The sequence below is a fragment of the Marmota monax genome, unplaced genomic scaffold (genome assembly GCF_021218885.2).
Source record: "Marmota monax isolate L192 unplaced genomic scaffold, Marmota_monax_Labrador192_F-V1.1 WCK01_AAM20220418_F8-fsc00018, whole genome shotgun sequence".
NCBI lineage: Eukaryota > Metazoa > Chordata > Mammalia > Rodentia > Sciuridae > Marmota > Marmota monax.
The window spans coordinates 4,133,756-4,157,697 of NW_026692201.1; the positions used below are offsets into that span (position 1 = coordinate 4,133,756).

The 23,942-nt window shown below is 44.8% G+C and overlaps 1 protein-coding gene across 2 annotated transcripts in view; it reads left to right on the forward strand.

The window, feature by feature from the left end:
• Znf366 (zinc finger protein 366) overlaps positions 1 to 23,821 on the forward strand; it is a 67,874-nt gene extending 44,053 nt beyond the window's left edge. For both annotated transcript variants that reach the window (XM_046427297.2, XM_046427304.2), the window contains 4 exons: positions 1,928 to 3,279; positions 6,826 to 7,017; positions 16,758 to 16,932; positions 19,831 to 23,821. In XM_046427297.2, coding sequence (XP_046283253.1) covers positions 1,942 to 3,279; positions 6,826 to 7,017; positions 16,758 to 16,932; positions 19,831 to 20,366 — 2,241 coding nt within the window. In that variant the 5' untranslated portion in view covers positions 1,928 to 1,941 and the 3' untranslated portion in view covers positions 20,367 to 23,821. The remainder of the gene's footprint in view (positions 1 to 1,927; positions 3,280 to 6,825; positions 7,018 to 16,757; positions 16,933 to 19,830) is intronic.
• Positions 23,822 to 23,942: the final 121 nt, after the last annotated feature.

A 23,942-nucleotide genomic window follows, 5' to 3' on the forward strand; every position in this document is an offset into this window, starting at 1 on the left:
AAGGAACCTATCTCCAAAGGGGTTAGAAAATCAACTGCAGCTAAAACGAAATTTCATAGAAAAGATCTGCCATTTTCCCTCATATTCAACAGGCATGTTCAGCCCTGTATGAAAGCCAATGATTTTTATAGATGACACAAGCTCTTGGACCAGGTCCCCACCCTCTATAACTTGGTGTTAACTCAGGGATCAGCACCTGTTGCACTGCAAGCCAAGGGACCATCTAATAAACATGGGATACCATGAAGGACCCTCTGATGTCCCCGCCCACCTGCCTGTCCCTTCTGACAGTATTAGTACCCCAACTCTCAACTGAACACCCACCATGTCTCTCTGGTTCTCGTGAAGCTAGGCATTTTCTTTCCTTACTGCCCTCATCACTTCCTGCAGTTGCCTGAGGCTATAGTGGTAAAAGACCTTGCTTTGTGGTAAGAAGTTTAGGAGGAAGCAAATTTCCCATTTGCTGGACACATAAGCTCATGCCCTTAATTACTGAGCCCCAACCTAAGGAAAGAACAACAGCCCAGGGTCATCTTATCACTCACATAATCACAAAATAAATATTAATTGACATTATTTTTTAGGATTCTGACCAATTCAGAACAGTTGTTAATAATGCCCAAATATTCACATAAAAAGAACTTGTATTTTTCCCTCAGTTGGACTATTTGTGCATGGATTTGGTAATCAAAAAATCAAAAATCACAGGAAGCCATTGGCCCTCTCCCTGTAGGATCCCAACCTGCACTGCCTGGTTTTCAGCCATTCCAAGGGACCAGATCCCTGCATCACTCCAGGACAGTCTCTAGATCAGGCCTTACTCCTGGCCAGGATGACATGGACATCTCTGATGAGCCAAGGAGACCCATCAAACTAAGGGATCCTGGGGAGAAAAGACCGTCCCTGGGAAGGTGGAGTCAGTCACTAGTTCATTCCATTAGTGTCCTTGTGAAGAAGACAGGAAAATGGCAGAGAGATCTATGAAAGGAAACATGGCCCCCGGTCCAAACTTTGGCCTGACACTCTTTCAAATGTGCCTGGCATGATCACCTGGATGCAATAACTGGCCCAGAAGGAGAAATGTCAGGGACCATAAGAGTCACCAAAGGCTGCCCTTTACTTTGACATCTGCATGAAGGGAGAACCCCAAATACAGGTTTAGACTCATAACCTTGGAATTTTCCCTTGGAGAGTTGCTTCCAGTAGAAGATTAGAACACATATGTTGTCAAAATGACTTTATACCCCGGGTTGCCCCAAATGCTTTTCTTAAGCACGTCCATCTCATCTGCTCCATATTCCTCAGCAGCACACCTTGCTCAGAGTGGAGACTCCAAAATATTAGATCTGAGTTCAGCATTATAGTCCCTTCTCCAGTGTGCCCTTGAATATCCCCACCCCCTAGAAGCAAAGGTCCAAGTAAAGGAGTAGTACTGAAAAGGCATTCCCTTAAGGAAGAAACCATCCTTAGATAAACACATTTAAATCATCAGTAGTAGTAGATGCAATTACATCTCAGACTGAAAAGCTGTTGCAGAACCTGTCCCAGTCTGACTCCTCCACTGAGTAACTGTGTGACTTGAGCAGGTCATTTCATCTCTCTGGGCCTTGGGACCCTCATCTTAAGTGAAAACAGAGAACAGAGAAGTCCACTCCCTGCCTTCTTAGTTTGGTAGTTGGAACATCATTTGAGTCCAGTATGACCCAGCTCTAGGGTCTCCCTCCAGAAGGCCAGTGTTTGAAAGGAGAAAGAACTGTGGTACTTTGAACAGCCCTAGGACAAATGAGGGTCAGTGTTTAAGCTTGCTCTTCATAACTTAGTACTGATGAGTAGCCAAGATCTTTAAGGGAAAAGAAGATTCATAACAAAGCAAAACCAAAAAAAGAAAAAAAAAAATCCCACACAATAAGTTTCTTTCTCTTTAAAGGAAAACTGCCAAGGATGCAGAAGGAAATGAAGATGATCAAAGATGAGGATGTACATTTCAACTTGGGTGTGAAGAGCACCCCCTCCTTTCCCCACTGTCTGCAACCAGTGGCTTCCCGGGGTAAAGCACCCCAAAGACATCCATTCCCAGAAGCTCTTCGGGGGCCTTTTTCCCAGTTTCGGTATGAACCTCCTCCAGGAGACCTAGACGGATTTGCTGGGGTCTTTGAAGGAGGGGGGTCCCGGAAACGGAAGAGCATGCCCACAAAGATGCCGTACAACCACCCGGCGGAAGAGGCCACCCTCGCACTCCACTCGCAGGAGAACAAAAACCATGGCCCTCCGAGCCTCCCTCTGCTCTACCCGCAGCCCCCACGTCCCAAGTATGACTCCCAGATGATTGACCTGTGCAACGTAGGCTTCCAGTTCTACCGCACCCTGGAACACTTGGGGGGCAAATCTGTCAAGCAGGAGCCCATTAAGCCCAGCGCAGTGTGGCCCCAGCCAACGCCCCCTCCCTTCCTGCCTTCGCCCTACCCCTACTACCCCAAAGTCCACCCTGGCCTAATGTTCCCCTTTTTCGTGCCCCCGTCCCCACCCTTCCACTTCAGCCGGCACACCTTCCTGCCCAAGCAGCCCCCGGAACCGGAACCCCTGTTGCCCAGGAAGGTGGAGCCACAGGAGAGCGAGGAGACCAAGCAGAAGGTGGAGAGGGTGGACGTGAACGTCCAGATCGATGACAGCTACTATGTGGACGTGGGTGGGGCGCAGAAGCGCTGGCAGTGCCCGACCTGTGAGAAGTCCTACACCTCCAAGTACAACCTGGTGACCCACATCCTGGGCCACAGCGGGATCAAGCCGCACGCGTGCACCCGCTGCGGGAAGCTCTTCAAGCAGCTCAGCCATCTGCACACCCACATGCTGACCCACCAGGGCACGCGGCCCCACAAATGCCAGGTGTGCCACAAGGCCTTCACCCAGACCAGCCACCTCAAGCGCCACATGATGCAGCACAGCGAGGTGAAGCCGCACAACTGCCGTGTTTGCGGCCGGGGCTTCGCCTACCCCAGCGAGCTCAAGGCCCACGAGGCCAAGCACGCCAGTGGGCGCGAGAACATCTGTGTGGAGTGCGGCCTTGACTTCCCTACGCTGGCCCAGCTGAAGAGACACCTCACCACGCACCGGGGCCCCATCCAGTACAACTGCTCCGAGTGCGACAAGACCTTCCAGTACCCGAGCCAGCTGCAGAACCACATGATGAAGCACAAGGACATCCGGCCCTACATCTGCTCCGAGTGTGGCATGGAGTTTGTGCAGCCCCACCATCTCAAGCAGCACTCGCTCACGCATAAGGTATTGAGGGGCTCCCCTCCCAGGGACAGGGTTGCTGGATCTTGAGGGATCACCATAGATGCTGAGGAGCTGTGTAACACTGGGCAAGAGGCTTGCCTATCCTGAGCCCTGATGCCCTTCCTCACCTTTAAGCAGGAGAGAATGACAAGACCATAGACTATCAATCAAGTCCTTTCCTCGGCTAGCCTTTTAGAGTCTAAGGTGGGCCCAGAAATAAATAAGGCAGATATTTGGAGAGGAGAGTGAGGAAGGATGAAGAAACAGCTGGTTGTCTTGCTGTTGCTTCCTACTTCCCAAGAATCCCTAATTTTTTTTTTCCTGTAACTTCATCTAGGGCACTAGCACAAGTGTGTCATCAGACCCTGATCAATAGGATATACCAGTGAGAGTCTTCTAGAGAATTCTTGTCTTTTGCTGCTGAAGCAGGGCTACATTTTGATCTGTGTGCTGGATCTCTGCAGGGGCTCTGAGGAGAGCAGGGCTTGGCCTGGTCCTGCAAGGCCTGTGCTTCCTGGGTGTGAGACAGGTAGCTGCGTGGATTGGGTGGCCTGTGGTTTGCATTGTAGGAGGCAGGAGAAAACATCCTTTTCTGTTTGGTTTGTTTTTATCTTCCCTGGACTCAGGTCTTCAAGGAGATATACAGCCCAAGGGTCTATCTTCAGTCTGGGTTGCAACTAAAGCCCTGGAGTCATGCAGACTGAACTAAAACAAGGCCCTAGTGGCATTCCTGAAATCTTAGCCTGGTTGAGCTGACTTGAGTGCTTTGAACTGCTGAGAAGGGAGTTTTGCCCTGCTGACCTCATCCATTACCCTTGACCTCAGTGGTTTTCTTGGCAGGAAAGACTTCTAGCAAGCCAAAGTTTTGTTAAAACATTCTTTAATTCTGAAAGGTCAGTGAAGGACTTTGCCCAGCCAAGATAATGCTTCTGCTCTGCTATAATGGATTTCATTTGTTAGATTAGGACAAAACCTGGGGCATTTTCTGGCTCTGAAGCAGAGATGAAATGTGGGTCTGCCTTGTGGGCTCTGCACAAACAGCTCCTGCCCTACAAAGGGCTCCCATAGATACCATCAGAGGGGAGTTGCCTGCCAAGTGCAGGAACCATCACAAAGGACCTAGACCAAGATTCAACCACAAAGAGGACCATTTGTTTATTTTGGGACTCCTGCACGTATGGAAAAGGCATCAAAGGTACATTTTAGAACATATGGATTCTGTAAGATAGTAGAAAATTAAGTCAAAATGGGAGAAACATCTTGGTGTCTAAAATAAATTTCATTTGAATCAGGAAACAAGCTGCATTTTAATTAAAAATTAAAAATTAAATTTTAATTTATTTTTTGCTTTAATTTTAAGCAAAAAGTGAAAGGTAGTACTGAATACTTTTTCTCTATGGCCAGTGCTTTACTTCTCATTTAATCTTTATTTACTTCCCAACAACTATGAGAGCTACTCTCAGTTTGCGGATGAAGACACCAAGGCATGGAGAGGCCACTCGGGAATCCCTGACACCAATGTCTGAGTCTTGAACACTTTACTCTCACAACTTCCTCTTTTCCACCCCTTCTTTCCCCTCATCCCTAACCTCCCCCCACCCAGTCCTGTCAGAGAAACAACAGCTTCTTTTGTTGCCCCATAGTTGTGTCCAAATTCCTTTTCCCTTGCCTTCTGTGGGCCCACATGTGAGTCTTACTTTGGACACTGAATTCTCTAGAAAAAAATTCCAAAACCAGTGAAAAATAGTGGCTTCTCCTTGGTCCTAGATCATAGCCACACCCAAAGAAAATCTCTCTCTTTTAATTTTTTTTTTTTTTTTTTTGGTATGGGGATTGAACCCAGGGGTACTTAATCACTGAGCCACATCCCCAGTCCATGTTTATATTTTTATTTAGAGACAGAGCTCTTGCTGAGCTGCTGAGGGCTACTCTAAGTTGCTGAGGCTGGCTTTGAATTCATGACCCTTCTGCCTCAGCCCCCCAAACCATTGGTATTACAGGTGTGCACCACAGTGCCCAGCCCAAAGAAAATCTTTTAAATATTTTATTTATTTATTTTTATTTTTTGATGTTGGGGATTAAACCAGGGCCTTGGGCATGGTAGGCATGCATTGAACACACTGAGCCACTCCCAGCCCAGAGAACATCTGGAAAGAAGAAAGATACTGTAGTAAATTTTGAAAACCATCAAGAAACTATTTCTATTGATTTCATAATTTTAAACTCAACTAATATGCAATGTATTTTCACCGTTTTAGAGGGCATTAAAATTTAATTTTAAAGGAGAACAATCCCTACATCTCTTTATTAGCATAAATCCATATGTATCTGCAATCATTTAGACTAGAAACTGAGCTATAAAGAACCCTAGGATTTTCAAGACCTTTTGGTTCATCTTGAGAAGAGAAGCCTCCACCAGGAAAAGCCATGGGACTTATTTATCTAAAGTTTTGCAGCCAGTAAATGGGTGGGCAGAGATCTGAACCCTACCCTTCAGTACCACGGGCTCACCAAAACCGAGGAGTGGTACTTTCTTACCATGCTCCAAGTTAGATAAGTGAAAATATAGTCAGAGTCTGAGCTGAGTTTGGAAACTCTTCTTTTGACCTAAGAAAGGATACTGTACTATAGATTCCAGGAAATATGGATTTATAAGATTTGTTCATTTAGTAGCCTGTTCTCATCCTGTAAGATTTTTCATTTTAGATCCCTGGTCCTCTAAGTATTCCTTTTCAAAAAGTCATTCAGGCCAGGTACAGTGGTGCATGCTGTGGTCCCAGGTACTTAGGAGGTAGAGGATCACTTGAGTCTGAGTTCAAGACCACCCTAGAAAACAAAAGTTCATTCTGGATCAAGACATCTTTGAAGACCTTTGCAGGGAAGCAATAGGTTTAGCCAATGGGCTGCTCGAGGTGTGAGTCCCTGGAAGTGCTCTGGATTGAGGGCATAGATGCTCAAGTATTCAAACGCTGCTCTGCAGATAGCAAGCAAACTGGAAACCTTCTGTCCTGTTTTCTAATTAGAAAGCTGCCAAATTTCTCCAGCAGAAGGAGAGCATCCAGGACCATGTCATACAACTCAGAATGGCCCATGGGAACCAGGGGACCAACAATCAAGTCATAATTGATTGAAGTGAGGCTGAGTTGCTCTCCTGGAATTTTTCTGTCCATTAATGTCAAGAGGACGTTGTTTTTCATATGGCAAATGATACCAGTTTAAAAGATTTTATTTCTTCATTACCAGGAAAGCCAGATTACAGACACATTCCACAGTGCTTTTATCAAAATCCTACTAATGCTTTTGAATTGTTACTATAGTATTAAATACCAGAAGTTACAGGAACAACAAAAGTGATAGTTTTCTTTTCCTCTACCGATCTGGATAGTTTATGGTGTTCAGAAGGAAAAACAAAAACAAAAACACCTAGATTATGTAATCTATTGGGAACCTCACCAAGCTGTTTGTGGATTTATGTAGCAGAGAGAACAAAACCTCACAGAAGCCTGTTACCTGTTAACCAATTATTTGTTGAATCTTGCCTCCTCACAGGGTGTAAAGGAGCACAAATGTGGCATTTGCGGGCGTGAGTTCACCCTGTTGGCCAACATGAAGAGACACGTGCTGATCCACACCAACATCCGTGCCTACCAGTGTCACCTCTGCTACAAGAGCTTCGTGCAGAAACAGACTCTCAAGGCACATATGATTGTCCATTCTGATGTGAAGCCCTTCAAATGCAAGGTGGGCAGAAAAGAAGGGTAGGAGGGTTGGGCAAATACCCAAAGGGAAAGAGAACCTGGGAACAGTCTACTCTGTTTCATCAGTGGGGCTACTCAGAGTAGGTCTATGGCCAACCCCCAGTCCCATCCTCTACTGTCCCTCTTTGCACTACACCTTTGTGCACATAAGCTTTTGGCTGGTCCCTGAGGAGCCTGTCTAGTTTGTCTCACTGTGTCATCAGTGCCCTGGGGGAAGGTCTGAGGGTGGACAGCTTTTCTGGAGAATGGGTTGGTAAGGGATGGAGGTGATGTGGAGAGTTCCTGTTCCAGGGTGGAGAAACAGGTGTGGTCCTCTTTCCCTTATCAGTCAATAAATTGAATATAGAAAGGAGTCAGAGAAGCTTCTAGCATAGCCCTTTCCTTGCCTCTGCCTGCTCCTTTTCTGACATTTAATCTGAACTATATAATTTGAAGGCAGGCTTCCCAGAGAGGATGAAAGAGATTCCGCAGGTTGATTTCCTTTACTTTGGAGGTAGACTCAGTGGTGGGATTGTGGGATCTTACGGTAGCTGCAGCACTTATTCACAACAGCTAAAGTATGGAATCAACCTAGGTGCCTATCAAAGGATGAATGGATGAAGAAAATGTACTTTATATACACAATGGAATGCTATTCAGCTATAAAAAATGGAATCCTGGCATTTAGAGAAACATGGATGAGCCTGGAGCACATTATGTCAAGTAAAATAAGTCAGGCACCGAAAGACAAATGCCACATGTCCTCACTCCTGCGTGGAAGCTAAGTTGACCTCATAGAAGTAGAGAGTAGCAGGAGGGTTACCAGGGGCTAAGAAGGGAGGGAGGCAGGATAGAGAGAGGCTGATGAGGGGATCCGAAAATACAGTTAGGAATAAGTTCTGGTGTTTCATAACATAGTGAGGTGACTCAAGTTAACAATTTATTGGATATGACAGAAGAAAGAATTTGGAATATTCCCAACATGAAGATGTGAAAAATGTTTAAGGTGGTGGACATGCTAATTACCCTGATTTGATCATCACACATTGTAAATACTAATCCAAATATCACATAATGTTCCATAAAGGTACACAGTTATTATGGGTCAATTAAAATTTTCTAAAAAATAGAATAAAAGAAAGGGATTCTGAAGCTAATCCTTCAAAGGACCTCAGAGATGCTGTGAGCACGGTCATTAAAGTGTTTTTCATTTATTCCTAAGTGCCACAAAGCACAGGAATGGAGCATCTTTGTTAAAAGCTCTTGTGTCAGATTAACTTGGTTGGATTTTTATTTCATCATATGAGAAAATGCATAGCTGGAGAGTCGTAAGGTCCAAAGCCCTGACCAATGTGGCTCAGAAGTTCCCGGGCTTCCTGAGGCTTCCACACCCCTTAACCCTGTTTCCTTCTCTGCTTCTAAGATGAGGAATCTTGCTCAGATTGGGTAGTTAGCACTGTGTGGGTGAGTGTCATCCCGGTCATGAAGGGAGGGCTGAACGAGAGAAGAGGGAAATACCAGATGCAGATCATCTGTAGAGCTTCTTTCTGTAACTGCATGTCTGATGGGGTGTGGGTGACATTCTCCATTGATCTATATTTCTGAAGTGGGGTTCCCTGCTTCTAGGGGACATTGCTGCTTTCATCCTCTGCAGCATGGCTCCCACTTAAAGGAACCCCCTGTGAAGTTCACTTCTTTCCTGTGTTGGCAACTCCTAGACGGGGTGAGGGGTCAGGAACCAGAGCTTCCCTAGACCATGTGGGCATTGTCCGGAGGCGGGAGAGGGAGACTTCTCCCCCCAACCCTTTTCCTGCCACCCACTTCTGTTTCCCCTCCTTTTCTCCAAGTTCCCAGTGGTTTGAAAGTCAATTTATATCCACCTTGAGTCAGCCAAGTTAAGGGGGAGGAAGCAGCATGCAGGATGGACTTCATAAGTTTCAGGGACCAATACAAAATGGAAAGGCAAGGCCTCTTGTTCAAACATTATTCAGAATTTCAAGACAGTGAAAACAGAGCATCAAATCAGACTCAGTACCCTTCTGAGTAGGAAACCCATGCTGAACACCTGTGAAGCCATCCTTGGCTGCATGAACCAATGGACTCCACAGAGTACCTCTTCTGTCTCTCCTTAGGCACATCTTTGATTTCCTTCCCAATCCATTGAGCCCCTATAGTGCTTCACTTTTATCAAAGCTGTTCCCTCCTCTAGAGGTTTACTGTCTCCTAATATGGAGGTGCAAGCAGAGTCTCTTTGCCATTCTTTGTTCCCTTTGTTGATTTATTTGGGGGGCTTAAAGCATGAATTGTATTTTTTTTCATCTTATCAACCTCTGGTGGAATAAAGTTGTTAAAATGTGAAGGGAGCCATTGCCCAATTTATCCCCTAAATATCCATACCTGTTCAGACCAACCATCTCATTCATTCTGATCCAGCAGTTGTGGCACCACCAGGCAGAGAATGCCCCTCAAATCGGGGATATATCAGTGGCAGAGCCAATATATACTGTGTTGAATTTGTGGGCACAGAGGCAGTTCTGCTTCTCCACTCTCAAATGTCCTTGACCTTGAGGATTTCTAGAGGCTAGAAGTATTGGAAGTTCTAGAAGTTCTCTCAGGTACCAATGCCCAGAACTCTGGACAGAGAAATACAGCCTGAGTGAGCCATCCTATCTGAAAGTTTTAGCCCCTCATGGATAACAGTGTCCTCCTCCACCCCAGTGGTTCAAAAGGTATGTGATGGTCAGCTTCATAGTTCAGAAACTCCAAATCTCCTCCTCCCTGAGGTTGGATTAGGCTCTGGATATCTGGTCCACACTGTCAGATCCCATAAGAGAATGTTTACAGAGTGGAATGCCAGCTTTGAGATAATGCACAGTTTATATTTCACAATAGAAGATGGCCCTGGCATAGGATTTGGGCTGGTCATCTACAAAGATCATTTTTTTCTAATGGGTACATTCTCTCATGTGGCCACATTGTGAGACACTAGATTGCCTAGAAAGCATTATCTATTATTAGACAAAAAGGTATTAAAGGGCATTTTTGCCAAACTTAGGTGGCCCTTCTACTTTCTTAAATATCTTGAAACAATAATGGGTAGCAGTCACCTCTACCCAGGGCTCTCTGTCTCCTGGAAAGTGCTAGAATGTACTTCCAGGTTCTTCCTTTCCCCGTTACCATATCTCTGCAAATTGTCACCCTTCTTGGTATCCTTTTTGTACCACCACTCTTTTTCATTCCAAAAGACTCCCAGAGCATGCCTGAATTTACAAATTATGCAAAAAGGCTCTTAGTGTTTTATAGAAACTGTGTGATAGGCCCTCTTGAGATGTGTCCTGTGGACCTTGCTTTCCATCTATGTTGTGCCAGTTTCTTAGAAATCTGGCCCTGGGTGAACCTTGTCAGGGGTTTGGGAGTTGGGAGTGGGATGGAGGATCATGGCTATGCAATTCATAATCGTCGGGCCAATGGCTGGCTGGCTCATGGTAATATTGGAGAACAGGCCCAGATAACCAAACAAGATCTTGGAGCAGTGACAGGGAAGAGTTATTCTCTTCCTGTGTTTGACATGTTTGGAAAAGAAAGACAGATCTTGCTGCAGCCATATTCTAATAGTTAGCTATGTCTTCTTTACCCAAAACCTTGCAACGAGGGAGGTTCTCTTGGTAACAGATTCCAATATCTTGCGATTCTTACCATTAAAATTTCCTCCTAACATAAATCCTTTCTCCTGTTGCAACATGAAGTGGTTCTCTATGGCCCTGTGCTCAGTGGAAACAGCTGTTCCCAGCGAGCAAAAACATTTACTAACTGTGGTCTTAGGCATTAACAATAGGATGGAAAATTAGAGGAGAAGAAAGGTTTCCATTCTGTTTCTTTCTTTTTAATTTTGTTTCCTTATATTAAAAAAAAAAAATTACTGCCCTTCAGGGCTCTTTTGCTATTGGCTCAACTTCTGGACTCCTTGTTTTTTGAAGCCAGCTGGAGTCTGTCCAGAGGCTTGCGCCTGCAGACTCACTTGAGCCATGTTTCAGAAATATGCTTCCCAGATTCTGCGTAAGCACGCAGGGGTTGATTTGGATACTATCCTTGTAGGGCCGCACTCCATAACAGCAAAGAACCAGCTGCCGTCTTTGGAAAACCTGTCCAGGAAAAGCAGCCATCCAGAATTTCCGGGACAAATTCTCTTTTGAGATGGGTGAAGCCGGGAGCTGCCTAAGTTATGAATCACCAGGTCATCTGCAGCCTTTTCTGCAGCACAGGGCTGAAGGCTGGAGGGCAGAGCCATTAGAAGAGGGGTGAAGTCTCCCTGAAAAGGGTCTCCACCTCCACTGCCAAGCTGCCTCCATTATCCTCTGGAGCTCTTTGATGTTCTAAAAAGAAGAAAGCAGGTGAGGGACTTTGCAGGCCCCATGGTTGGGGTCAGGGTTTTCAGGCTGGCACTGAGGGGGTTAAGGCAGTGACCAGATAGCAGCCTTTTGGCAGCAAAGCCCTCCTCAGCAGAAGGAAGGATATAGCTGTATGAACTGCCTGCTTAACAATGCCTCTCGCGTCCCCAGGGGCCGCCTGCAAATAGATTTCATCTTGCTTTCTCTTGTACTTTTCAAAGCTTCCTGTTTTCTCACGGTCCTTTTGGACAGTTTACAGTCTCTCTCTCCCTCCCTCTCTCTCCCTTTGAGGAAAGGAACACCCTTCTTATTAAAGGAGAGAGAGGGAGAAGAATGTAAGGGAAGGGCAGTTTAGTGAGGCCATTTTTTCTCGGCTGCGGCCTGCAGCTCTTTGACCTTTTCTCTCAGAATAGGAAAACTCGGGCTTCCTGGGGCATCTCAGCTCCAAAGCTCACGTGGGGCTGGAGCAGGGTAGTGTGCTTCTTTTTGGCTTTCTGGGCCTCTGGCCCCAGCCAAGTGGCTGCCACTGCCATCGCCCTGTCTCTCCCCATAGCCGACCTCTCTCTGGCAGCTACCGGCTGTCAGCATGTCGCAGAGGCTCACGGGAGTGAGCCTGTGGTGCCTCTTGGCCGTGGACTGCGTAGGGAAAGGGCACCAGGAGACCAAAGTGAAAAGGCCTGGAGCAAACAGGGCATCTGCTAGTTGCTTCAAAGGCAGACTGATTTCTGAGAAGCCAGAGAGTGGGCTCTCCCAAAGCCTGCAAGCTAGGATTTACACAATGCCCATCCTCAGTGCCCAGCCTGGGCCCACATGCTACTTGCATTCTATCAGGCTCCAAGTAACCTGACAGATATTTACCTAGAGGATTCTTCATTGGATCCTTCCTTTGATATTTCCTTCAGTTAATTTAGCTTAAAAAGACAGAACTCACATCTTGGAAGATCATCCTATTTCTAGAATGTTAAAGAATCTCCTGTGCACTCCATAATGATAGTAATAAGAGCTAATATTTACTGAGCTTTTGCTGTTTGCCAAGCACTTTGCAAGAATTATGTCATTTGATCCTCCCAACATCCTTCATAAGAAACTACCTGTCATCAACATTGTACAGAAGAGAAGACAAAGCAAGTTCTCTGTTCTGGGTTCCCACTATCACCTGTCTACATTGTCATCGAAAAACCTTATGATCCAGGCAACCTATTTTTAAAGTATAGTTAAAAATGCTTTCTTTTTGGAGGGGTGGTTGGTGGCGGGGTACCAGGGATTGAATTCAGGGACACTTGACCAGCTGAGCCACATCCTCAGCCCTACTTTGTACTTTACTTAGAGACAGGGTCTCACTGACTTGCTTCATTCTTCGATTTTTCTGAGGCTGACTTTGAACTTGTGATCCTCCTGCCTCCACCTCCCAAGCTACTGAGATGACAGGCGTGAACCACCAGGCCCGGCTGCTTCTATTTTTTTAATTAGATTTTGAGGTCCACTTCCTTCTTAAAAAGTGGGTAGGTGGAGAATCTGGGATTTAACGTCAGAGGCACATTTGATGCTGCTCATTAGAGAGGATTCAGGCAAAAGGCACCGTGGTTGAGACGATTCTGAAAAGATGAAAGCTTTGCCCTCACCCCTCCATCAGCTTCCTGCACCTGTATACCTTGTTTTAAGCTCTGCAGACCATGGTAGGAGATGATTCAGCAGGCCCTAACTTGGGTAAGCTCTTAGCCGCACAGCTCATGACTTAAAGGGGACTTAATCTAAGTGGCTGCTTTTATCCAGAGAAGAAACGAGTTTTGTTGTTTCCTCCCAGTCACTCTTCTTCTCCCAGGCCAGCTTCCCTCCTGACTGAAGTGCTTCTGCTTGGATCTGCCATCTCGGACGTCATCCCAGGGTGCGATCCTTAGCTGGCCCCCTCTTCACTAACAGTCTGAAGTCTCTCTCCCTGAATTTCAAAGACATAAAATAACTCTGTCCTCTTGTGTGCTATGTCATATGAGGATAATCTTCTGAGAAAGATGAAGAGGCCTTTGGTTCTGGACAGGGCCCCAAGGGCTTTTGGAAGGGTCAGAGGCTGAGAGGATGAATCTAAGCAACTACTGCTGATATGTGAATGGAGCTCAGGTGCCTTAGGCCTGAGTTAATTGGCTCCATCCTCATGCTAGGGAGGACTGTATTTTCCTAACTAATGTGTCTAGGTTTAGTGGGGAAAGGAAGAGAACTGGTAATGGCTGCTTTTAGAAGTTTGCATGGGGTAATGATATTTTCCTGACTTGGTTATTTATTCTCATGACCAAATATTTAACTATTCATTGAAGGTATATGTGTATAGTCCTGTGCTTGATAGAGAAATTGGTTACAAAGAAAAGGGAGCTGACCCTTGCATTGGAGATTACCAGGAACTCTGTCTGGGGCCCCAAACACCTTTCAGAGTTGGTGTACTTCCATTAGTCCTGGGAAAGCTCTCCATTGGTGTGTCCAATAGGCTAACATAACCATGCAGGATAAATTTAGAATATCAAAACTAAATCTTACCAATAGTACAAAAATCATTCTCCTTTACCAATCACACATGATATAGCTGACCAGTCATGTCCCACAATGGACTTACCCTGAGGCCACAGGTCTTGATAATATATATATAAAATGATATTGACAATACATTTTAACATCCTAATGTCCCTATGTGCCGCTAAAATGTTCCAAGAAGTTCAGTACTGAATGAATTGAGCTAGAAATACATTATAGGAAAAAAAATACACTAGTAAAGGAGCATAAAAGGAAGTTTATCTGAGGCTGATGCAGAATGTGGAGGATGCCTAGAGGCAGCCACTCTGACGAGCACACCTCCGAATTTGGAGTGGGGGAGGGGAGATGATAGGTGCAATCTTAAGGCAGGTGAATTGCAGGGTCAGCCCTGACTCCCATGTCCCAGCAGGTCTGACAGCAACACGCAGTTCATCATTATCACAAAAGTGATAGTTCCTTTTCCTGGTGGTGTAAGTTTGACTGGAGTGTCTAAAAGTAATCTAATGGAGACAATTTATTTATGGGTCAAATAAAAACAAAAGACACTGCACATTCTTCAAGGTAAAGGCTAAAATTCCATCGCCTTTACAAAACCTCATCAGGTCAGTCCAGCCTGTACTACTTCAGCCAACACAGAGGAATTTCTCCCATCATGGGAGTCAAGTGCAAGAAGGCACCCATCCTTTCCAAGGATGTCTGTCTAGCCTAGAGACTCCACCCATGCTAGACTTGTGCGGTAGCCTAATTGCCCTTCTAGCCTTCAGCTCCTCTTCTCCACTTGCCTGTGCTTCACCACATCAGGCTGTTTCTTCTGTAATTTTCTGCTGCCAGGTGCCCACTCCTTCCCTCAATACATTCTCTCTGAGAACCTAGCATGCATCAAGCTTATCCTAGACAGGAATACAATAAAACACAGGCAGAGCCTTCATGGATATTGCAGTCTACTAGGTGAGAACACAGCTGAAATAAATATCGAGCCAAGTACTGGTCACACTTAGCAATTGCAAACAGCAGTATCACTCCAAATAATCAGGAACCATTCCACAAACCAAAGGAGGTATGCCTTTTCTAAAAATGATCACAACTGGAAATACTTCATGTAGAATCTTGAAACTTTATTTCTTTAGCCATAATAGAGAAGTAGGTAACCTAAGCTGATAACTTTACCAAAACTTTTATACAGGTGTGAAATTGAGTCATAAAATGAAATATCTTAATTAATTATCTCTATAGAGAATAAAAGAAAAGATGTGTCCATACGTATATTACTTCTCTTGAGGATGTTGGAATTAGGCCAATCCTCTCATCCTTTTCTCCAGGGGGATAATTATTTTCAAATGAAGGTGGTGCACAGCTTGGAAACCCATACAGGTTGCCAAATTCAGTCTTGCTAGTGTGGAAGCAAAGGGAAAAGTATTTAAAATCCGCAAGTACTAATTATCCAAAAATACAAAACCAGCCATTCATAATCCATATGTGGATTCTGTGACAAATGCATAATCCTAGACTGGCTGACTCTTACCACCCAGTGTTCTTTTAGGCCAACCTTCTGAAGTCATCATTTGTTAGGTCTGAACATTCCTCCAGAGTCAACTCAACTCTCACTTTCCTGAAAAAAATGTTGCCTACATTAATAAAAATTCAATCTGAATCTCCAACAGTGTCCATAAAAGGGTCTCAGGGAAAAAGGACACTGCTGTCTCAGCCCCAGAAGGTGCCATACCTCTAGTCCTGTCTGTGACTATGTGGGGAGGTGGGAGGAGATTGCTCCTTCATTAACACTCTAGTCCAAGTGCAAACAGAGAAATGCTCCCTTGCATCCCTAACATGACAGCCAAGGAAGGGCTGGAGTTTCTAAAACCCTGCTCTACTAAGGCATGGGGACAGGCAAATAACCCCAGGACTGTTCTATACTTTCTGCTTGCCCATACATTGCGTTTGGAAGGAAGGTTCTACTCTTCCAGAGGAAGTGTGAGAACTGCTGTTGTGTCTCCACGTACTGGCACTTGGATGGAAATAGAGAGAAATGTTGAAAAAGAAATGAATAACCCATGTTTTTGTAGACCTGAGATAATATTCTCACATCTTCATATGCCTACTCCAAGAACAGACACATCTTTTTCTTAAATATCTCATTTCTTTGAACTTTGAAATGCATTCTAATAATTAGTAAATTAAAAATGCATTGTCTGGTACAGTCTTATAAAAGAGCTATGTTGTGGGGGATGTAGTATGAACCCTGCTGGCCCTGGGGTCTGATGGCCTGAGTTCCTTAGCTCAGTTCCAGCACCCACTAGCTGTGAGCCTTAGGCAAATGACCTAAGCCCTTAGTTTTCCCACCTGTTAAATAGGGGTGATGATAGCATCCATCTCATAAGATTGATGTGGGAATTAAGTAAGATATTCCTTGACAGACTTAGAGCAATGCCTTCATGTTGTGAACACCCCCTAAATATCAAACACATCACTGCATTCTTATAATTAAACAAGCTTCCAGCAACTGCTTTTTCAGTTCAGCTCTTCACCTTTTCTAAAGGTTGCATCCAAAACAGCTTTACAGGCTTTGCAATTTTCCACCTTGAATTCAGAGATCCCTGGACACCAGCAACAAATGTCTCATGAATCCATTCCTCCGTGCTCCACCTCCAAGGCTGGGCAGAATTCAACCCCTCCCTGATGTCCAAGGGGTCATTTTCCTTGTAATCACAGATCTTTGAAATGCCAAGATCCAAGCAGAGTAAAGTGGTTGTGGGCCGCCACATGTCCATCTCCAAGGGCCTGATGTGGGTTCTCTCTGGCAGGATAACTGTGTTCTCCTCATCTTTGTCTCCAACAGCTGTGTGGGAAGGAATTCAACCGGATGCACAACCTAATGGGCCACATGCACCTGCACTCAGACAGCAAGCCCTTCAAGTGCCTCTACTGCCCCAGCAAATTCACCCTGAAGGGGAACCTGACACGTCACATGAAAGTCAAGCATGGAGTGATGGAGCGGGGACTTCACTCTCAAGGTATCACTGCAGGAAGCCCCACGCTGCCAGGTCCAGTGGGCAGCAGATGGGTGTGGAATTTGTTTTTAACTTTGGGGTATTACTTTGGGGGTGGTTATTCTTGTCAAAAAAAAAGGACTGTGACTTTTCAAGACTTAGAATGCTACTAGAAGAAATGTAATAACTAATATGGGAAGGACATAAATAACAGAGAATCACAGAGTAAATTTAGAGCAAAACAATATGCCAGTTGGCTCAGGTCTTGGTTCCTTTGTTCCAGACATTCCCTCAGGTGCCTTATCTCCTTAAATCTTCATAGCTCTTCCAGGCTGGAAGAACTTCTATATCTTTTTGCAGATGGGGAAAATGAGGCTTCCCAAGTTGCCTATCTGAAAAGTTGCCAAGTTAGGATTTGAACGCAGACCCTTCTGACTCGAGGGTCTTTATTGTGTCCACTTCTGTTAAAGAGCATGTGATGTTCCTTTTCTTTTGAAAAAAAAAAAAAAAAACCACAAAAAAACAGGTTTGCATGTTCTGCTGCTAGCAGAATTGTAGCAGCCCCCTCCTCCCTGTTCACCCAAGGACTGGTTTCCCGCTGATTGCCCCGGAGGCAGGGCAGGAGTATATGTCCTCCACCTGGAATTGAGTCTTAACTGAGCTAATGAAGTACTCGCCTCCTTTCCCTTGGCATCCCCAGGGCCCTTAGCAGTCAAGTTTGTGTTCTGGATCTACTGCCTTCATCAGACTTGCTTCTTAGTCACCTAATCAACCAGTCCTTCATAAACGGCAATAAACGCACCTCTGTCCAACACAGTGAGCTGCATGCCGTGGCAGATCCTTAGGAACAAGGCCACCTCCGCCCTTTAGGAGGTCTGTGTTGGGGGAGAGATGACAGTGATATATATAATTTACAAAATCATATTAGCTGATTTTTGACCACTAATGTGATCAAAGCACAGGGCAAGACTCTTCAGGGCATTCTTGCTCACCCCTACCAATTCATGAAAGAGATTGGGTTATTCTCATTTTAGGTAAGAGGAGATCAAGCCTAGAGGTGTGCTGAGGTCAGACAGCAGGTCTGAAGGTGGAAGTGGACTTCTAACTAAAGAATTTCTGAATTAAGCCCAGGCTCACTACCTTAGGCAAGAACCTAGGGCGATCTGTTTGTGTTTGCTGCTTACAATGACAGTGATATCAGCACAGATTCATAATTAAGACACACTCCTGTATACACAGCATGTTCAAAATGATTGTCACTTTTAGGCATTTCACTGCAACCCCTTACTCTATGGGGACTCCTGGGTGACAGGGAACATGGTCATCACAAAAAAGGGCTGGAGTTTAAGCTTTTAAAGGCCTTGAAAATATTCTTGTTTTTTTTTTTTTTTTTAAAAAAGCAATTACTCTCCTGAATGATTCATTGACTCTCTAGTTGCCTGAGCCACTTCCCAAGGTAGGCCTGTATTTTTCCAGAAGAGGCAAAGTTTGTCCCCTTGCTTGAGGGGGGAGACAGCCAAGGTAATGAGGAGGTGGTCCTCTGGCTGACAGCCTGATCTGGGCCCCACTGCCTGCCACGTACCCATGTTCATATCCTGGCATGCTCAAACCAGCTCTGTCACTCTGGGGGAAGTAAGAGGAGCATCACTATGTATTGCAGGGTTGCTTTGAAAAATTTTACAGACTTTCAATGATTCTAGTGTTTTCATCTACAAAGAATGTTAGCATTTTTTTTTTTTATATTCTGGTTTTTAAATGACTCAAAAGTCATTAGAAGATCCTCCCTGTCCCCTGGCAAGATTAAAGATACAGACAGCAGCAGTGCCTGGTACCATAAAGTACTCAACATTGGACCTCAGGGCCCTACCCATCTGTTTTATGTCCCACCCTGAAGCCTGCCTAGCTGCATCCCAGACCCCTCCCTTCCTGTTTCTCCTCTTTACAGTCCTGGTTGACTGTGGAGTCACCACAGACCTATAAAGAAGGGATGAATGAACCACTATCCATCCCATGTCTGTTGGGCACAGCCAAGCTCATTCCTACAGGGTCTCAAACTGAAACTGGAAATCTGATTACATGCCCAGCATGGGGACACTGATGGTCAGACACAAGGGCTTAGTGTCCTCCTCAGATATCCTCACTACTGGGCACAGGGGCCATGGTCTTCTAGTGGATGTCCTAGCCTCAAGTGATTTCTCTTTGTCTTTTTTCAAGATGAGAATATCTTTATTGTTGCTTATCTTTTTCCTTACAGTAGAGTGTGTATGTGTGTGTGTGTGTTGGGGGGGGGTGTAAAATAAAATAATACATACTTTGGAAATGGAAAGAAAAATGTAATAATCATCTCAGAGTTCATCAAGTTTGAGATTTGGGCATACATTCTTCTAGAATTTTTTTTTTTACAGAAAGAAAATGAATCATGTCTACACTATAAATACATGTGCATATTTTTCAACTTTAAGTACAGAATACATTTTATGGTGGTTAATGGGTCTTTATAACACATAACACCTACACATAGTTCATTGTGTGGATGTACTGTTATGTGTTGAACCAAAACTTGAATACCAAAATTGTCCTCACAGTTTCACTATAATAAAAAGCGTGGTGATGAGCATACTTATACATACATTCTGTGCTCCTGCCTGCCTATTTTTTAATCATTTAAATTCTCAGTAGTGTCCTGCTAAGTCAAGGCTTATTTTTAAAGCTTTTGGTGCCTGTTGCCAAGTTCACCTTAACAGGGTTACGCTGATTTAGATACTGTCTGACAAGCCTCCCATGTCCACCTTCTTACTGGGAAGTGTCTATATTTACAATCAGAACAGGTTAAATGGCCCTGGGTTACCCTTCTGCAATACACCCCAGGCTCCATTTCCACTGTTCTTCGTGTGTGCATGAATTCTCACTCTGCTCTCACAGGTTTGGGAAGAGGAAGAATCACCTTGGCGCAGTCAGCTGGTGTCCTGAGGAGTTTGGAGCAGGAGGAGCCTTTTGACCTCTCCCAGAAGCGTGGGGTAAAGGGGCCCATGTTCCAGTTGGATGGGGAAAGTGCCCGGGGCAGCCCCTGCCATGAGGAGGAGGACGATGACAATTGCTATGAGGTGGAACCCTACAGCCCTGGCCTGGCCCCCCAAAGCCAGCAGCTTGGTGCACCCCAGGATCTGTCCACCAAGCCTGAGCAGGCCCCCGAGGGGCCAGAGGACAATTGCAAGGAGGAGAAGGAGGATGTGCCCAAAGAAGAAGAGGAGGAGAGGAACAAGGACCACCATGAGGCAGAAGGTGTTCAGGAGCGAGATTGTGCCCGCAAAGACGAGCGTCTCAGCCTCAGAGTTTTCCAGAGCTCCCGGCGGGGCCCCTCTTTTTCTGATTATTTGTACTTCAAGCACAGAGATGAGAGTTTAAAAGAATTACTGGAGAGGAAAATGGAAAAACAAGCAGTGCTTTTGGGTATCTAAGTGGACAGCTTTAAAATTACATTTGGAAAATGAGAAGTAGGCAGTTCAAATATAGCTTTCTGCATGAACTGTCATTTGCTGGGGACTGACTGGCGATGCCAGTCCTTACAAATGGCTCAGACTAAATGAGCCAGCCTAGGTAGTGTAAATGCTTCCCAGGTCATTTCTTGGGTCCTTCATAATTTTAGCATGCATGCAGGGTGTTCAGTGTTATTTTATGCATCACCCCTGTAACAAACTATGCATATTCTTTTAGATTTCTAATTGTAAGCTGAACCTGAGGTGCTTTCAGAAATTCTGTTTTTCTTTTACTAATATGCAATACATGGTAAATTTCCTTCTAGTTGCAAAACTATGGTGCTTGATGAGTTACCTTATTAATAACTATCTAGTCGAGTTCATGAAAGTGATAATATTTTTCCAGAAATATATAGCTGTATATATAAAAATAGTCTTTGTTAAATAATCAGAAATACCAGAAATAACACAGAAGGGTGAGCTTTTGAAAAGGATATTCTCAAGTAGTTGCTATAGATAAAAGATGAAACTTCAGAAAAAGATGAGTAGTTTTGATGAAGGGAAAATCAGCCATGCTTCTGGATTCCTTCTGGATCTTTTGTCCTGCTTTGGCTCATCAGATGGGGCATTTGAAACATATTTGCAGATGACTGGACAATGCTCAGGGGGTCCCGTTTCCTCAGACTAACCTCTGGTGTCCAAAGCACAGCTCCCTTCTGGAGACCATTGCTCTGTGGCCCCATGCCCCATAAAAAAAGCTGCAGAGAGACTTGTTGGCAGTGAGCAATGGACCTCTCCCCAGTGCTGGAGGTAGGGAGTGGGTGGGGAATTCTCCCTGAAACAAGTCCTGACTTATTCAGGGTATTAGAACAATCATCAGCTAATCACTATAAGGAAGACCTGGGCTATGTTCTCAATGCACATCTGGAGGAGCATGTTAAAAAATACTAATGCCAGGGTCTCAATGCCCCATCCCAGGATTCTGATTTAATTGGTTCGGAATGGAGCCTTTGCTCTGGTCATTTCCAGATTACCCTGAGTGGGGTATGCACAGCCAGGATTGAGAAGGATTCACTGGGCTTTGATAACCCTCATCCATTTCTGTGACTACCAGGGCTCCCTCCCAGGGACTCCACAAATATTTCTGTCCCTGGCTTCAGACTCATTGAGGTGGAGGTCAGGATACCTGTAATCATGATGCTGACTCAGGTTTTTGTACCTGTTCTGGAAGATCCTCACAAGGAGACACACATACTCTATACGGATACACGCTTTTTGTACTAGGAGATGCCTGTGTTGTTCATGGTCACTTTTTATGTTGACAGTGACTCATTGCTCTTGTTAGGTTCTGGCACCACAACTCCCGCCAGCACGGAGGACCTAGATGGCAGGTTGGGCCTGGCCCATGGGCTTTAGTTAAGCACTGGCACTGAGTAGAGCAATACTGATAGGGCTGTGTATGTTCAACTCTGACCCTGGTAGGTACTGTCTGTGTTCGTGTGCACATGAACACTGCCTCCGGATTGGGAGTTTCAGTTTTTATTTGTAGAGCTAGGTACTGCTGGTTACTGCTTCCTCTCCTCCCAAACTCCCCAGTACATTTCTTTTGAAGAGCTAGTTCATCTCCAGGGGCTGGAGGCTGGCTTTTTCTATGGGCCATGGTTCTTCCCTGTTAGCCTCATCTAGTCCCCACCATTGACCTGTGGGATCCCTGATCCATTTCTACTGTCACCTTCCTAAATTTCCTTCCTTTAGCATCACCACCGCTGGGAAGTGCTAAAGTTTGGGTTTCTTACTGCCACCCATGTTCCATGGAACCCACTGAGAGGATGGTAGAGAGCATACTGTGGGTTTCTACATCCACCAGCACAACTCTGGGCCAAAAATTATTCCAAGTCCTCAGAGGGACCAGTTCTCTTTCATTCCCTAGGAATGCTGTTCATCGGTGCCTTTGATGAAATTGTCCAGGGAGCGGGCAGAGTGGTCTGTGACACCCCCAGCCCTTAAGGTCCTGTTACATGTGTATTCACTCAGCAACCTTGTATTAAAGACCTACTATGTGCAGTGCCTGACCACACGTGCTGCAGACTTTCAGTTGCTTCCGATATGCCCAGCTGGAAAAGCAGCCAGGAAAATCTAGAGGAGCACACTCTAGTCCTTTCCAACCAAAACAAATCCTGTGGGAATGCTTGAGGAACCCGTTAATGTTGAGTTGGAGAGAGTATGGTCTAGAAGAGTGGTCTTCAAGTTGTTTTGAGAAGTCAAAGGTCTCTCTCAGGCCTCTGTAGAGCCACTAGGGGAGAAGCTCTTAGTCCCCACACCTGCTTCACTCAAAGTGGCTCAAATTTTGTCTGTTTTGAATGTTAATATTCTAAGAAAAGTTTCATTTGGCAGGAGAAAAAAGGTCTCAGGAAGGTAAGAAAAATTTATGATGGGGTGTGTTCCAAGGCCTGTTTTTAGTTTTTGACTTTGGATACGAGAGACTTAATGAAGCCGATGAGTACTACAGCACTGGCCCTCTGAGAGCCAAGGCTGAAATCTTGGTTGTAACCAACATCCTGGTTTTTCCTGGGATGATTCTGGTTTATATCTCCTGTCCCGGGGTAATTACTAACAGTGTCCCTTAATCCTCAAAAGTATCCCAGCTTATATGATACCTTACATGAGCACCTGGTGAATGAACACAGAGCTAAAGAAAGGGTTGGCCAGCCTTGCCTGTTGAGCTGACTAACCAGAATGCAGGTCTGAAGGAAGGCCCACTGGGGCCATCCCCAGAGAATGAAGGAATGATGTCATCCAAGGTTACCACCATCCCAAGGCCATGACCTTCATCACATTGTGAAACTCTAAAAATGGGACATGACCAAATGCTTTCCAGGCTTTTGACCACTGTCACTTTGAACCAACCAATGACCCAGCCAGGTGGCAGGTCTTTCATCCTCTGTATTCAAGTCTGTGACTGCCCCTCTTGTTGCGTTGTAGTCCCTCTTTTCATTTTCTCTTTCTAAAAATTTGATTCCACATTGGCCATGAGACTAAAGCTGACCTTTCATAAATCCACAAAAAGTAACTAGTTTATTTTGTATATGAGTAGTTGCATGAGAAAACCCAACATGCATACTGTATTTATTAAGCCCTGAAGGCTTTTAATAAAATATTAACATTGTGTTTTGAATTATGATCTTTGTCTGCTTTGCTGGAACAAAATGTAACAGAGCTAACATTTAAAATCCTTTGCATATTTGGACAACATCACACCAAATGTTGATTTTGTACAGAATTCAGGCTTGCTGTTTAAAAACTAAAACTCCAAGTGTTGAGCAGCCCAAGTTTGTGAATATTGCTTTCTGCTTCAGTGAAAAGGCAGTTTACCTAGAAATAGCATGTAACCTATATTTTGTTAATTTAAGCAAATAAAGACATGTTGAAAAAACTGAGTCAATTATTTGTATATATGTGAAATTCTGCGAGGAAGCTGCCATTGTAAACATCTCATTCCGGCATCTCACTTTGCCAGAGTTAGCTCCTCAGTCATTAGCTTCTCAACCCAGGGAGAGA